We start from the raw sequence: 13,965 nt of genomic DNA, 5'->3' as shown, positions 1-13,965 counted from the left end.
CATAAAGAGAAAGAGAAATAAATCTAAGGGCAGAGTGAGATTAAAAGGAAGCTGACAGAGGAAGAGATGGAGAGAAACCTACAAGGGAACAAGAGAGAGGAGTTTAAGGAGAGAATGAAGATGGAGGAGGGAAAATTTGGAGAAGAACTTTAGGGGAAAAGGGTTCCTCACAGAGTGAAACAGAAGGCCTCAAAGCGGCACACATTTCTCCTGCGCTCAAATGTTTACACGAGATCGTCGGCGTGCCGTTGGCTCCGTGCTTTTGATGGCGTACCATTATTTCAGAGCAACACTCTTTGCATTATGATATAACACACATTATGGCAATGCCCAAAGCAAGAACATAACTGCACACCTGGTTATCTTAAAGATCCGGAGGAGTCGAATGCAGCGCAGCACAGAGAGGCCCAGGGGGGTCATGATCCCAGTCAGCACCAGAACGATCTCCAGCAAGCCGCTGCAGACGACGAAGCAGTCAAAGCGATTGAACAGAGACATGAAGTAGGCCTGGAAGCCAAGGGCGTACATCTTCAGGGCCATCTCCGCCGTGAACAGCGCCAGCAGCACCTGGTTGGCAGTATCTGCCCGGACAATGAAGAAAAAGAGTTGGGACTGTGGGGCTTAGCTTTCATACGTAACTAAACTTAAACTAAAACCGCTAATCGGATTAGTGCGCGCTAACGCGTGCACGTTAGTCTATGAACACGTTAGCATCGGTTAGCGCACCTAAGTAAAAGAGGGGGTTAGTTTAATACACTGGGTCATCAACCAATTTGTGCAGCTCAACTCGGTCAACATTAAGACTAGAGTAATACATAGACCACTCCATGTCTTCTTTATGCTGGTCCTGCACTAAATCGACTGGTACACTAGACCAGTGTTTTTCAACCTTTTTACACCTATGGACCGGCAGAAATAAAAGAATTATTCTGTGGACCGGCATCGGTCCGTGGACCGGCGGTTGAAGAACACTGGGCTAAGTCGTGGGCCAGACCCCGCCCATCTCCACCCCAGACCCCACCCTCATAATAGTACTAATTGCACCTTGCATGTCCCGTGCCTCATCTGGAAGCCTTCCCTCTGACGTTGCAACGTCAGAGAGAAGGCTTCCGGTTCAGGTGCAGGATGCCCGTAGGAGCCACTGCCCGTGGCTTTGTGCACTGAATCAGTGAGGAAGAGGGAGCTGGCTCGAAGACAACGCCGCATCGATCGCACCATGGACCGGCGGTTGAAGAACACTGTTTGGGGCCTGATGCACATGCTGGCCCTGTGGACCGGCAGGAAATTTCTGTGGACCGGCACTGGTCCATGGACCGGTGGTTGAAGAACACTGCACTAGAACACCTTCTTTTTTCATGTCCTCTCCTACAGGATTATTGGAGTAAAGTGTGGGATGTCATCTGTGGCATCTTAGGCCCACCACTTATGAGGTATTCAGGAAACGCCTCAAAACTCACCTATTCCTGAAATACCTAGACAGCTGACCCACTTCCCTCCTTCCCCTCTCTTGCCCTTTCTCCCCATTGTTCCCACATCCCGTTAACTCAACTTGTATGTCAACTCAACTTGTACCCCACTAATCTTCTGTAAACCGCATAGAACTTAACGGTATTGCGGTATATAAACTGTTATTATTATTATCCTTATTATAATGACACAAGCTATCACTGTTCCTATGCATACAGATAAGACACGTTTATTTACCATAATGTTATCCCTAGCTCTTCAGACTGTGTTGTTTTGCTGGAAGGATTTTACTAAACTAGATTTTCATATGTGGTGGTCTGGAATGCTCTTTGCCTCACGGGAAAATATGAAAAAGTGTATGCTGAAAGATCTAATTCCATGACCAGATTTCTTGCTGTTTGGCAGCCTCTCCTGCATTACTGTAATATCTAACCCTTGCTTTTCATTGCTTCTGTAAATCTGCTTGCCTGACTTCTTAATAGTTCTCTACTCTAATCTCGCAGTGCCCACAGTTTGTTTTGTATCTATTACACTAGTGTATCGATTCTCCTACTTTTCAATTTGTCAGTACATTTAAGTTTTTGGATGTGATTTGCACCCTGAATTTTGTATTTGTATTTTCCTTTCACTTGTGTTCCTTTCCTTGTAATTTGCAAAGTTAATAAACAGTTTTGAACTAAAAAAAAAAAAAAAAAAAAAAAAAAAAAAAAAGACTAGAGTAATACACAAGAAATCTAATCTGGAAAAAGTAGAATACAGTAAAACCTTGGATTGCAATTAACTTGGTTTGCAAGTGTTTTGCAAGACAAGCAAAACATTTTATTAAATTTTAACTTCATAAACAAGCAAGTTCGTGCAATACAAGTACATACAGTATACACGTGTCACAGCATCACAACTGAGCCGATGGTTCTTCTCTCTCTGACGCTGCGGGAGTGTAGTGACTGTTCTAAATGAGCGAGGTCTTGCAATACGAGTACACACAGTATACACGCGTCACATCATCACAACTGTGCCGATGGCTCTTCTCTCTCTAACGCTGCAGGAGTGTAGTGAGTGTTCTAAATGAGCGAGGTCTTGCAATTCAAGTACGTAATATTTTGTATTCAAGTTTTTGAGAGGTGGAACAAGTCGTCTTGAGTTTCCATTATTTCCTATGGGAAAATTTGCTTTGATATACGACTGCGTTGGATTACAAGCATGCTTCTGGAACGAATTATGCTCGCAAACCAAGGTTTGACTGTAATTAATTTCCAAAATGTTTGGCTGTCTTCAGAGCCTTCCTGAAAGATAAGAAGGTGCCTAAGCTTCTTAGCGAGAGTGGCAGGTTATTCCAAAGCTCGGTGAGTTTGTAGGAGAAAGCATGGCTTAAGTTTTCTGATAGATTTGATTTTGCCCTTAAGTCAGGGGTGTCAAAGTCCCTCCTCGAGGGCCGCAATCCAGTCGGGTTTTCAGGATTTCCCCCAATGAATATGCATGAGATCTATTAGCATACAATGAAAGCAGTGCGTGCAAATAGATCTCGTGCATATTCATGGGGGAAATCCTGATAACCTGACTGGATTGCGGCCCTCGAGGAGGGACTTTGACACCCCTGCCTTAAGGAAAGTTCCAATCTCTGAGAGCTCCCAGCCAAATGAGATCTGCACATATTCCAGTCCAAAGGGACAAGAGTGATACAGAAGCCAAATAAGATCTTGAACGCAATACAAATGCATTTAAATTGAATTCTCAAATGGACTGAAGCCAATTAATTGTCTCTGACGGCAGCTTAGAACAGGCCTGTGATTTCACCTCCACCATTTCATTGTATAACCTTTAGATATTAGACACCTGGGCAAATCCTCATTCTTGCCACTTCCCTCCCCCCTCACTCACACTACTCCCAGCCTTGGTTTTGTTGCCGCCACATCTCTCAATTAATATCAATAAACCAGGAAAGAAGCATGATATGGAGATCTTAAACCCCCAATGATATGTATAAATAATACTAATGAACTTGTTCAATGTTAATCATGATTACCCAGCATTCCCAGCTGAGCCTGGTCAATTACCCTGCACTCTTTGCCAATGGTGAGGTGGCTCATACCTTGCGCATGGGTCACCCAGTCTGGCTGATTGTGGTGCTCTGTCGCTATGGTGACTGTGTTCAGGAAGATCACCAGGATCACAAGCCAATAGAACAAGTTAGACTTCACCAGCGCGCGGCACTTCCGGCGAAACAGACGGTTCCACTGTCTCCAGTGTCGGCTGTGTCGAGAAACAAAAGGGGAGGTCAGGTACACCTCTGTCAGAATTTTGTATCCCATCACCAAAGACATGGCCACCGTGCCAGTAGGAGAGGAAAGACTGGCGACCATATTCCGGCTGAACCTATAAACTTAGGCGCAAGTCTATAAATTTCTGCTCAATTTTAGGCATGCTTAGCACCAGTTCTGTAATGGCTTACAGGTGCGCTTAAGATACCAGCATAAAGCCACTTTGGCATGCCATAATCCAGATGCATACAACAGCTGGACTGAGAGATTATAAATAACACCAAATGCATGAGACACATTGAAAACAAGGCGTGAGTGAAACCCTGCACACAATAATTCCTTCTTTACATTTATTATTCTATTGTCCATTTATTATGAATTTCTGGAAATCAATTTGGGACCAAATTAATTGTTTATTAGATAACCCAGTGGCATTATCATATGATACTGTGGTCTCGGGACTCAAGGATCTACCATACGAAAAACGGCTTGACAAATTACAGCTATACTCGCTCGAGGAGCGCAGAGAGAGGGGGGACATGATCGAGACGTTCAAGTATCTTACGGGCCGCATCGAGGCGGAGGAAGATATCTTCTTTTTCAAGGGTCCCACGACAACAAGAGGGCATCCGTTGAAAATCAGGGGCGGGAAACTACGAGGTGACACCAGGAAATTCTTTTTCACCGAAAGAGTGGTTGATCGCTGGAATAGTCTTCCACTGCAGGTGATTGAGGCCAGCAGCGTGCCTGATTTTAAGGCCAAATGGGATCGGCACATGGGATCTCTGCACAGGGCAAAGGTAGGGGAGGGACATTAAGGTGGGCAGACTAGATGGGCCGAGGGCCCTTATCTGCCGTCTATTTCTATGTTTCTATTTGGTATGGCAATGAGAGCAAAAAGTCAGATTTCTACAAACAATAACAAATTATTATTCATAATGACTAGTGTTGCCATTCAATAAATTACGTATAATTGGAAAAACTGGAGTAGATTAAATTCAAGTTTCAAGTTTAATATGTATTTGATTGATCGCTTTATCAATTTCAAAGCGATTAACAAATGTTTAAAATTACAATATATAAAAGTTACAATATATTAAATTATTAAAAAAAACACGACAAAACATAAACTAACTACGAGACAAATTGGAAACATTAGGATAAGTAGGGGGAGAAATTACAATATGTTTGAGCAGAGTGGGAAACAAATTAAGGAAAACACATATGGGTGGGATAAGAGGGGAGAAGATTGAAAAAATATTCTAGCAATAAAAAATGAATTGATTCCGAAACTTGTAAAAATATAGAAGAAGAAGCCGATTAAAATTAAATAATAAAAGCGTCGTTAAATAAAAAAGTTTTAAGATTACTTTTGAATTTGTCCAAATTAGATTCTTCACGTAAGTGGATGGGGAGAGAATTCCAGGTTTGGGGCGCTGTAACTGAAAAGATATATTGTCGACGCGTATTGATTATTTTTAATGAGGGAATTGTTAATAAGCGCTGTTTCTCTGATCTTAAAGTTCTGTTAGAAGAATAAGGAATTAGTAATTTATAAATGAAAGCCGGAGATTTAATTATAATTTTTGGTGGAATTCCTTATGTCATATATATAAAATGGAGAGATTTCTGGCAATACAGCGGGGCAGTTTCAAGAAATTTCAAGATGTTTGGGAGCCATTAACAAAGTATTGGACTGATTAGATGAAATTTTCTTTTCCCTTAAATTTACAAGTTCAGTTGTGAGGGAAGGAGGGGGGGAATTTTATAGTTATGTATTGTATAAGTATTGATTATTTTATAGGTAAGGGGAGGAAGGGTGGGAGTTAAGTATTTATCACTGTTACCATTGATGATTATTAAGTGATATAGATATTGTTAATTTGTTTGGATATTTTATCACACTTATTGTAAGTTTGAAAATGAATAAAGAATGAAAAAAATAATAATAATAATTTGTTAATACAGTACTATTTAATTTTTTTTTTTTTGACTGAAGAAGATGTATTACGACTGCTATTTCTCATTTCTATAGCGCTGAAAGGCGTACACAGCAGTTCATAGTCTGTGGCGCGCAAGACACCAGTGCGCTGACAATTCAGCGCAAGACAGAAGCGCGCCGCCGAAAAAATTATTTTTTAAGAGCTCAGACGGGGGGCGTGGGGGGAAACCCCCCCACCACACACACTTTAATAATAATAATAATAACTTTATTCTTATATACCGCCAACAATCTTGCGACTTCTAGGCGGTTTACAATGAAGAGAAACTGTACAGACAGCGAATTACAGAGTATAGCATTGAACATCTAGTGATAGTAACAGGAGAGTTACAGGGTCTGTGTATTACACGGTTTCACAATGAGTAGCATTATACAGTCGACGGTATTCAGAGCATAAGTAGGAGAAGAGAAAGGAGATTGCGCTTTGAGTTACAAAGGTGCAAGACTGCGAAGGTGAAAAAGATAACATAAGATGTTGATGTTTAATGCATAGTGTTCACGCTGCTGTGGGGGGGTGGGAGGTGCAACCCCCCACATTATAGAGAAAACGGAACAGTTTCCGATTTTTTTCAGGAAAAGTTCCGTTTTGTCTATAATGTGGGGGGTTGCACCCCCCCCCAACGGCAGCGCGAACACCACACACACCCCCATCGGAGCTCTTAAAAAATATTTTTTTTGGTGGCTTTCGGCGGCGCGCTTCTGTCTTGCGCTGAATTGTCGGCGCGCTGGTGTCTCTTGCGTGATTATTCAGGCACCGTACACAGCATGGTACATAAGAACATAAGAAGTTGCCTCCGCTGAGGCAGGCCATAGGTCCATCCTGCTCAGCGGTCCGCACCCGCGGCGGCCCATCAGGCCCATTGCCTGAGCAATGGTCTATACCTATCTATACCCCCCAATCCCTTTTTCTTCTAGGAATCTATCCAAACCTTCTTTGAAACCATTTAATGTTTTCTTGTCTACAACAGCCTCTGGAAGCGCGTTCCATGCATCCACCACCCTCTGAGTGAAAAAGAACTTCCTAGCGTTTGTTCTAAACCTGTCCCCTTTCAATTTCTCCGAGTGCCCCCTTGTACTTGTGGCGCCCCTTAATTTGAAAAATCTGTCCCTGTCTACTTTTTCTATGCCCTTCAGGATCTTGAAGGTTTCTATCATGTCTCCTCTAAGTCTCCGCTTTTCCAGTGAGAAAAGTCCCAACTGCTTCAATCTGTCGGTATATGGGAGATTTTCCATTCCCTTTATCAGTTTAGTCGCTCTTCTCTGTACTCCCTTAAGTACCGCCATGTCTTTCTTGAGGTACGGCGACCAGTACTGGACACAGTACTCCAGATGCGGCCGCACCATCGCACGATACAGCGGCATGATGACTTCCTTCGTCCTGGTCGTAATACCCTTCTTAATGATACCCAACATTCTGTTTGCTTTCCTAGAGGCTGTGGCGCATTGCGCCGATGCCTTCAGTGTTGCGTCTACCATCACTCCCAGGTCTCTCTCCAGGTTACTGACCCCTAGTGATGTTCCCCCCATTTTGTATGTGAACATCGGGTTCTTTTTCCCCACGTGCATGACCTTGCATTTCCCCACGTTGAAGCTCATCTGCCACTTTTCGGCCCACTTTTCCAGCTGCGTTAGATCCTTTTGGAGATCCTCGCAGTCTTCCTTGGTTTGGGCCCTGCTGTATAGTTTGGTACATTTAACATTCAATAGACGGTCCCTGCTCAGAAGAGCTTAGAATCTAATTTGGACACATAGATAGGGTTGGGGAGTTTCTGGCAGAAGGAGTGATATGATGGGTACAGGCAGCTGACGGCAAGTGGGAGTTAGGAGTTGAAAGGAGCTTCAAAAAAGTGAAGAGCGCTGCCCGGGACAGTTTAGACGCAGTCGTTATGTCATGTCGTTTCAGCGCGGCCCTTCGCAGAAGATCAAAAACTTATTTCTCCATGATCAGGTCTTCTGGGCTCCGAAACTCCAGTGCCCGAGACTTTTTCTTCGATAGCTGGATTTGTAGCCGGTAAGGCTGCTTGCATATTTTGCGCTCCCTTCCGATCTTAGACTCCCGCTTGCCGTAACTGTGCCAGGCTGCAAAGCATTCCGAGTTCTTCCAGCTCAGCTCCTGTTCCTTGGCCCTCCACCTGCTCCATGGCGTTCTGCACCACCACGCCGGGGCTCACGATCCTGCCTTGATCCAGCATATAGCACACGTAATTGGGGGGGGGGGAGGAGTGCCCTACAACACACCTCCATCAGCACTCCACCTCGATCCAGCATGTGGCGCATGTGTGTGTTTGGGGAGGGGGCAGTTCCCCACCCCACCCCCAAATCAGACGATCCACCAGCTCAGCTCCTGCTCCTTGGCCCCCACCTGCTCTGTGGCGTTCTGCACCACCATGCCAGTGCTCACGATCCAACATGTAGTGGGGGGGGGGGCAATGTTCTCCATGCTTCCCCCCCCACCATCAGCATTCCACCTCAATCCAGCATGTAGTGCACTGAATTTGTTCCACGATGAAAGGGTTCCCATAATCCTCATCTAAACCTTACCCTAACACTAACACCATTGTCCTGCACGCGCTTGCTGGTGCGCGCCTTTGATGGGGAGCGATTGGCGGGGTGCAATTGTCATGCGCGCACTTGTCGGTGTACCATCCCAAATTCCACAAATTTAATTATCCAGAATGCTTCTTTTTTTTAATTATCAATTTAAAAATGATCTTGCAATTTGTAATAGTAATAAATTCTACAACAGGGCAGGAGCTGCCATTTTATACTCCACTTGAACCAAAATGTCTTACTTTTCAACCTGAGACCTTGACCTCCTCCAGATAGGGATCATTTACTGAGGCTGTGACTTAAATGCTTTAAAAATGAACAGAACTGAAAAACCTTTAGGAGATTCACAGGTTGACAGAGCCCCTCACCCTCCGCACACTTGAAAGGGAGGATCCTGGTACTCACAGGAAGGCAATAAACTTGTTTAGGCCTTCAATTTCATACAGGCTCTCCGTCTCTGAGCCCCCTTCATCCAGGGGCAGCATCCCTACAAGACAGAAAGTAAAATACAATGAACCATAAGACCTGTTTATGTTAAGTGCAGAAGGGGGAAGGAGCGCAGGGTCCCCAAAAGAACTTTCAGTTTTACAGTAATAATCCCCAGACATTTGCAGCTATCCAGAAACCCAGGCTTTATAAATACTATTACCAGATTCTGCACCCCAAAAGTTATTATTATTACTGTATAATTACTGGCTTCCTTCAACCCTGCATCATAATACTATCATGGATCACAGATTAATTTGAATAAATATCATACATCCATTTGATTATACTGTCATCACTATTTTTCATTCATGCCGACAGAGGATGCAATGATATATCAATAAAATGTCAATTATTCAAATCATACCAATCTGCAGAGATATGGAATCTTCCCAACAGAAATTAGGCTGGAAACAAACGGTGAAATATTTAAGAAATGCTTAAAAACTTCTATTTAAGTGGTATTTAAATGATTAAGGCTCTCTTTTTCAAAGACGATTATCACGGCGGGTCGTGATAATCGCCCTGACTCCCGTAGGAATTCAATGGGCGTCGGAGCATTTGACACATGACAGCTGCTACCGCACCTTTGGAAAAGGGCGGAGGGGTAAATTTTTAACTGTATGGGATTATGTCTACGTTTGGCTATATATGTTCCCAGTATCTAACTTAAGTAGGGCCTTAAGCCCGAGGTCATAATGCCGTTGTACAGATCCATGATCAAGTTTATTATAAAATTTGATTGATCAAAATTCTAAGCGATGAACCTAGCCGTAAAATTACAAAATTAAGGGGGCAACAAAAAAACCAAAGAACTAAACCTTACAAAACATATTGAAGACTAACTTTACAAACATATTAAAACAAGAGGCACGGATGGTAAAAGAAATACAAATTGTTGATAGAAGAGAAGACAATTATGGTAAAAAACAATAGGAAGGGAGAGAACAATGAACCTCAGAGAAGTTATGGAGTTGGAATGAAACTCCTAGTCAAGTTTTCTAATTATCAAATGCATCCTTAAAAAGAAAGCTTTTTAGTTTGCTCTTAAATTGATTCAAATTGTCTTCTTTCCTTAAGTAAATAGGGAGGGAATTCCATATTTGAGGGGCTGTGTGTTAATAATTTTAAGTGAGGGAATAACTAGTAAATGTTGATCATTAGGCCTCAGTAGTCTAGTTGAGGTATAGGGAATCAATGATTTATAAATGAAAGCTGGAGTTTTGCATAGCAAAGATCTGAAGGTAAGCAGACTTAATTTATACATTATACGCTGCGCGACTGGGAGCCAGTGCGCTTTCTTAAGAAGGGGAGTCACGTGATCGAATTGATAAAAGGAGGGAGTTAGATAAGTAAAAGGACCTCTAAGTGCGGTATGGATTACTGCAGCAAATTGATGGCCAAGAAATGCATGGATTACAAAAAGAGAAAACCAAAAAAAAACTTTGTGGAGTGACGATGTTCCTAAATGGACTTTATTTGAAAGTGTCAAAGTTCCAAAGGTACACTGAAATCATCCACATAAAATAATTCCATCCACATAAAAGTAAATCATCCACATAAGAGCCTTAAAGGACCTAGTCCGCTAGGGATACAGGACCCAACACGGTCCGCGTTTCGACAAAAAGTCTTCTTCAGGGGTCCTATAAATAATGAGGGGTGCATTAAGAATGCATGTAAGTTATGAATAGTAGTGGTGATAAGATGTGAAACTGTGAATGATATCTGACATGCAAAGAGTATGAACGATATGTGATAAAGAAACAGCAAACCCAACCAAAAGGAAAAAACAGAGGTCCAACCGTCTGCAGTAAAAAACAATGTAGAACAAACAAAACAAAAAACTGCAGACTTTGTACACGATGCAGGCAGACTTTATTTATAACATAGGGTTAAAAACCTTTTACCAGGCAAGGGACCCAACACGGTCCGTGTTTCGTATAATCTTCATCAGGGGTCCTTTGAGATAAAAAGAAAAAAACCAATCAAACAATAGCCTTGGACAAATAGCGCTGAGTGACACGCTGAAAAAATTCGGGACGCTGGTGACACGCTGAAAATGCGTGTCACCAGCGTCCCGAATTTTTTCAGCGTGTCACTCAGCGCTATTTGTCCAAGGCTATTGTTTGATTGGTTTTTTTCTTTTTATCTCAAAGGACCCCTGATGAAGATTATACGAAACACGGACCGTGTTGGGTCCCTTGCCTGGTAAAAGGTTTTTAACCCTATGTTATAAATAAAGTCTGCCTGCATCGTGTACAAAGTCTGCAGTTTTTTGTTTTGTTTGTTCGATATGTGATAAAGGACACAGTGATGTAAATGGCACTAATAAAAATGAGTTGGTGAAAAAAGTGATAAATATCATAAATATGTGAAAACAGAAAATAAAATGGATTTTCAGGCTATTCAAAAGAGATACTAGGGGCTCCTTTTACGAAGCCCCGTTAGCGGCTTTATCGCACGCACATTTTTAGTGCGCGCTAACCCCCACGCTAGCCAAAAATCTACCGCCTGCTCAAAAGGAGGTGGTAGCAGCCAGCGCGGCCGGCAAATAAACGCGCGCTATTACGCATGTTAAACCGCTAACGCGGCTTCGTAAAAGGAGCCCTATATGGATAAACCGAGGCTTTGGCTTTGCCTGTATGTGGCCTCTTGCTCCAATATGAGTCTGTCGGTTTGTTTTGGGTTTTGTTTTCTCATTTGTGTAGATACTGCACAGTAAACCTGGCTGCTGATGCTCTGTCTGTGTTGCTTCCCGCAGAGGCATTGTGAATGATGATCTTTTTGCTAGTTGAGATCATCTCCCGAATTAATCATTCTCAGCTTCTGCATGTCAAGATAGTGACTTTTATTACCATGGGAGGTGAAGAAGGAGAGAAATAAATTATGTTTTTTTTTTCTCATCTGAACTTAATAAATGTCTCATGATATTTGTGGCTAGAGGCCAGGAACTCTTGGAAACTGATGATTTCTAGTTATTAATTCCTTGTTGGCTCTGTGCAGGTCAGAAATTTGTGACCCTCTCTGCCAGATCTAGTGATAAAAGTGTCTGTATATAAAGAGCTCCTTCGTTCCCCAGGGTATGACCGCTCAGCTCACACCTTTTCAGGTTATTACTTAAAGACCTTTTTTGTTTTTACTGCAGAGAGGAAGCAGAACACAAAGATCAGGATGCATTCTGCAGCAGATACCTTCAGTAATACAATAACAGTTTTATAACATATCAGTTATGCATCATCTTCCCTTCCCTTTGATTTACTACCACTACTATTTATCATTCGCAGCGCTGTACGTTTAACATTCAATAGATGGTCCCTGTCCCAAAGAGCTTACAATCTAATTTGCTCTATGTCCCTGTCCTCTGGATTAGTCCCACCTTGGGCACCCTACCTGCCCATTGTTCCAGGTCAGGATCCATAAACTCAGCGTGGACAATCCAATCCATGTACCCCTTCAGGTCCTCATCCAGCTGTTGCTTCTCCCGCAGCTTCTGAAAGGTTCCTCGTGATTTGGCCTTTTCTCTCTCTTTGGTGAACTCCCTGACCCAAACAAAGAGAAGGCTTGGATCAGTAACTTCATCACTGACGCTGAAACCGTGGATTGAAGACAAAGTTTTATTTTATTTTTCTTTCCAGCTTATGATTTATCTTTAATCTTATCTATTGTTTTGCCTTTTGTCTTTGTTTTGTTCTATTTCTATCATTTAAATTTCTCCAGAATTCTACTGTTCAACGGCTCCCCCTTCTGCTTCTATTCCTTTCTCTCCTCTCTTCTACCTTCCAAAGTATTTAGATCAATGCTGTCTTGTTAAAATGTTTATTTTATTTTTATTTATTTTTCCTCTAACTCTACTTTTCACTTCTCTATTACCCTCCAGGTACTTTAGTTAGATTGTGAGCCTTCGGGACAGTAAGGGAATTTTTCAAGTACCTTTCTTATTTCTAATCTTAATGTATATTTTCTGTAAACCGCTTAGAACCTAACGGATGTAGCGGTATATAAGAAATAAATTACATTACATTACATTACACTAACAGCAGCGAAATGGACCATTCCTGGATGAACCATGAGTGAAACTGAATACGGAATTTCCTGCCTGGAGGTGAGGTGAGACTGCACGCCTAACATGTAAATTCCCATGTAAGCAATTTTGGTGATCTTCTAAAGCAGGGGTCTCCACAGTACGGCCCGCGGGCCACATCTGGCTCATGATAATTATATCCGGCCCGTGGAAGAATTGTTGCAGGTCCACAATGGTGGAATTCCCTTCCCCATTATATTAGAATAGAAAGTGATATCCTAATATTCAAAAAGCTTTTAAAATCCCATTTATTTAAGGACGCCTTCGATCTATAATTTAACTTATGGACGCCATTAACTAATTTTTAATCCTCTAAATTGTTGATTTGGCTCAAACAAATATGCAAGAAGTGCTTTGAATAAATTTTTACCCTACCTTTCGTTCTTCCCTGGTTTTTTGTTTTTTTTTTTCCTTTTCCCCATTGTAACTTTACCCTCCTTTCCTATCTCTCATGTGAGTCACAATTTGATTTTATTGTAATTAGGTTAAAGTTTCTTTATTATATTATGTACATCGCCTAGAACTCTGAAATAGGCGATTCATCAAATGTGAAAATAAAACTTAAAAACTTGTGCGGAAATACGCCATTCGGACTAATTTTCCAATGAGAATCTGCAAAAAACCCCAACCCCACAGGTATTGGGAGCCTGGGGGTGGGGGTGGGAGGGAGGGGAAATATACTAGATCTGTGGGAAAGAGGGAAGGAAGGGAAAGGAGAGGAGAAGGAGCTACTAGACCATGGAGATATAGAGCAGAGAGCCTGAGGCCATAGAAAGGTCTTTTAGGTTGCTGATTTTAAGGATCTGCCAGCAATCAGCCTGATCCTTGAAAAACCAATAAAGCTGGATGAAAACCAGCCAGTTGGCAATCCTATTCACGCCCAATTTTGTGTGCATCTTATGTAGAAAGGACAGGAGCTATCTTTGTGCAAAGCTTCGGGCAGAATTTAGCACATTAGCACATCTAAATCCGTTAATAAATCCTTTAACTCAGGGGTGTCCAACCTGCGGCCCGAGGGCGTGAAGTATTTTGTGCGGCCCCGGTCGAGGGCGATGGCAGTGTTTTCCTCTGCTGCCCCTGGGTGTTTACCGTCTTGCCAGCTCCCTCCTCTGTCTTGCTGC

The 13,965-nt window shown here is 42.4% G+C and overlaps 1 protein-coding gene across 2 annotated transcripts in view; it reads right to left on the bottom strand.

Moving 5' to 3' along the window:
* Positions 1-13,965, bottom strand: part of CACNA1S (calcium voltage-gated channel subunit alpha1 S) — a 112,579-nt gene that overhangs the window by 65,141 nt on the left and 33,473 nt on the right. For both annotated transcript variants that reach the window (XM_033918421.1, XM_033918420.1), the window contains exons 8-11: positions 12,154-12,302; positions 8,683-8,764; positions 3,557-3,717; positions 356-581 (exon numbers count right to left, since the gene is read on the bottom strand). In XM_033918421.1, coding sequence (XP_033774312.1) covers positions 356-581; positions 3,557-3,717; positions 8,683-8,764; positions 12,154-12,302 — 618 coding nt within the window. The remainder of the gene's footprint in view (positions 1-355; positions 582-3,556; positions 3,718-8,682; positions 8,765-12,153; positions 12,303-13,965) is intronic.

This window comes from Geotrypetes seraphini, chromosome 13 (assembly GCF_902459505.1).
Source record: "Geotrypetes seraphini chromosome 13, aGeoSer1.1, whole genome shotgun sequence".
Classification (NCBI taxonomy): Eukaryota; Metazoa; Chordata; class Amphibia; order Gymnophiona; family Dermophiidae; genus Geotrypetes; species Geotrypetes seraphini.
The sequence above is the reverse complement of the archived record's forward strand: the minus strand, read 5'-3'. Positions and strand labels throughout refer to the sequence as shown.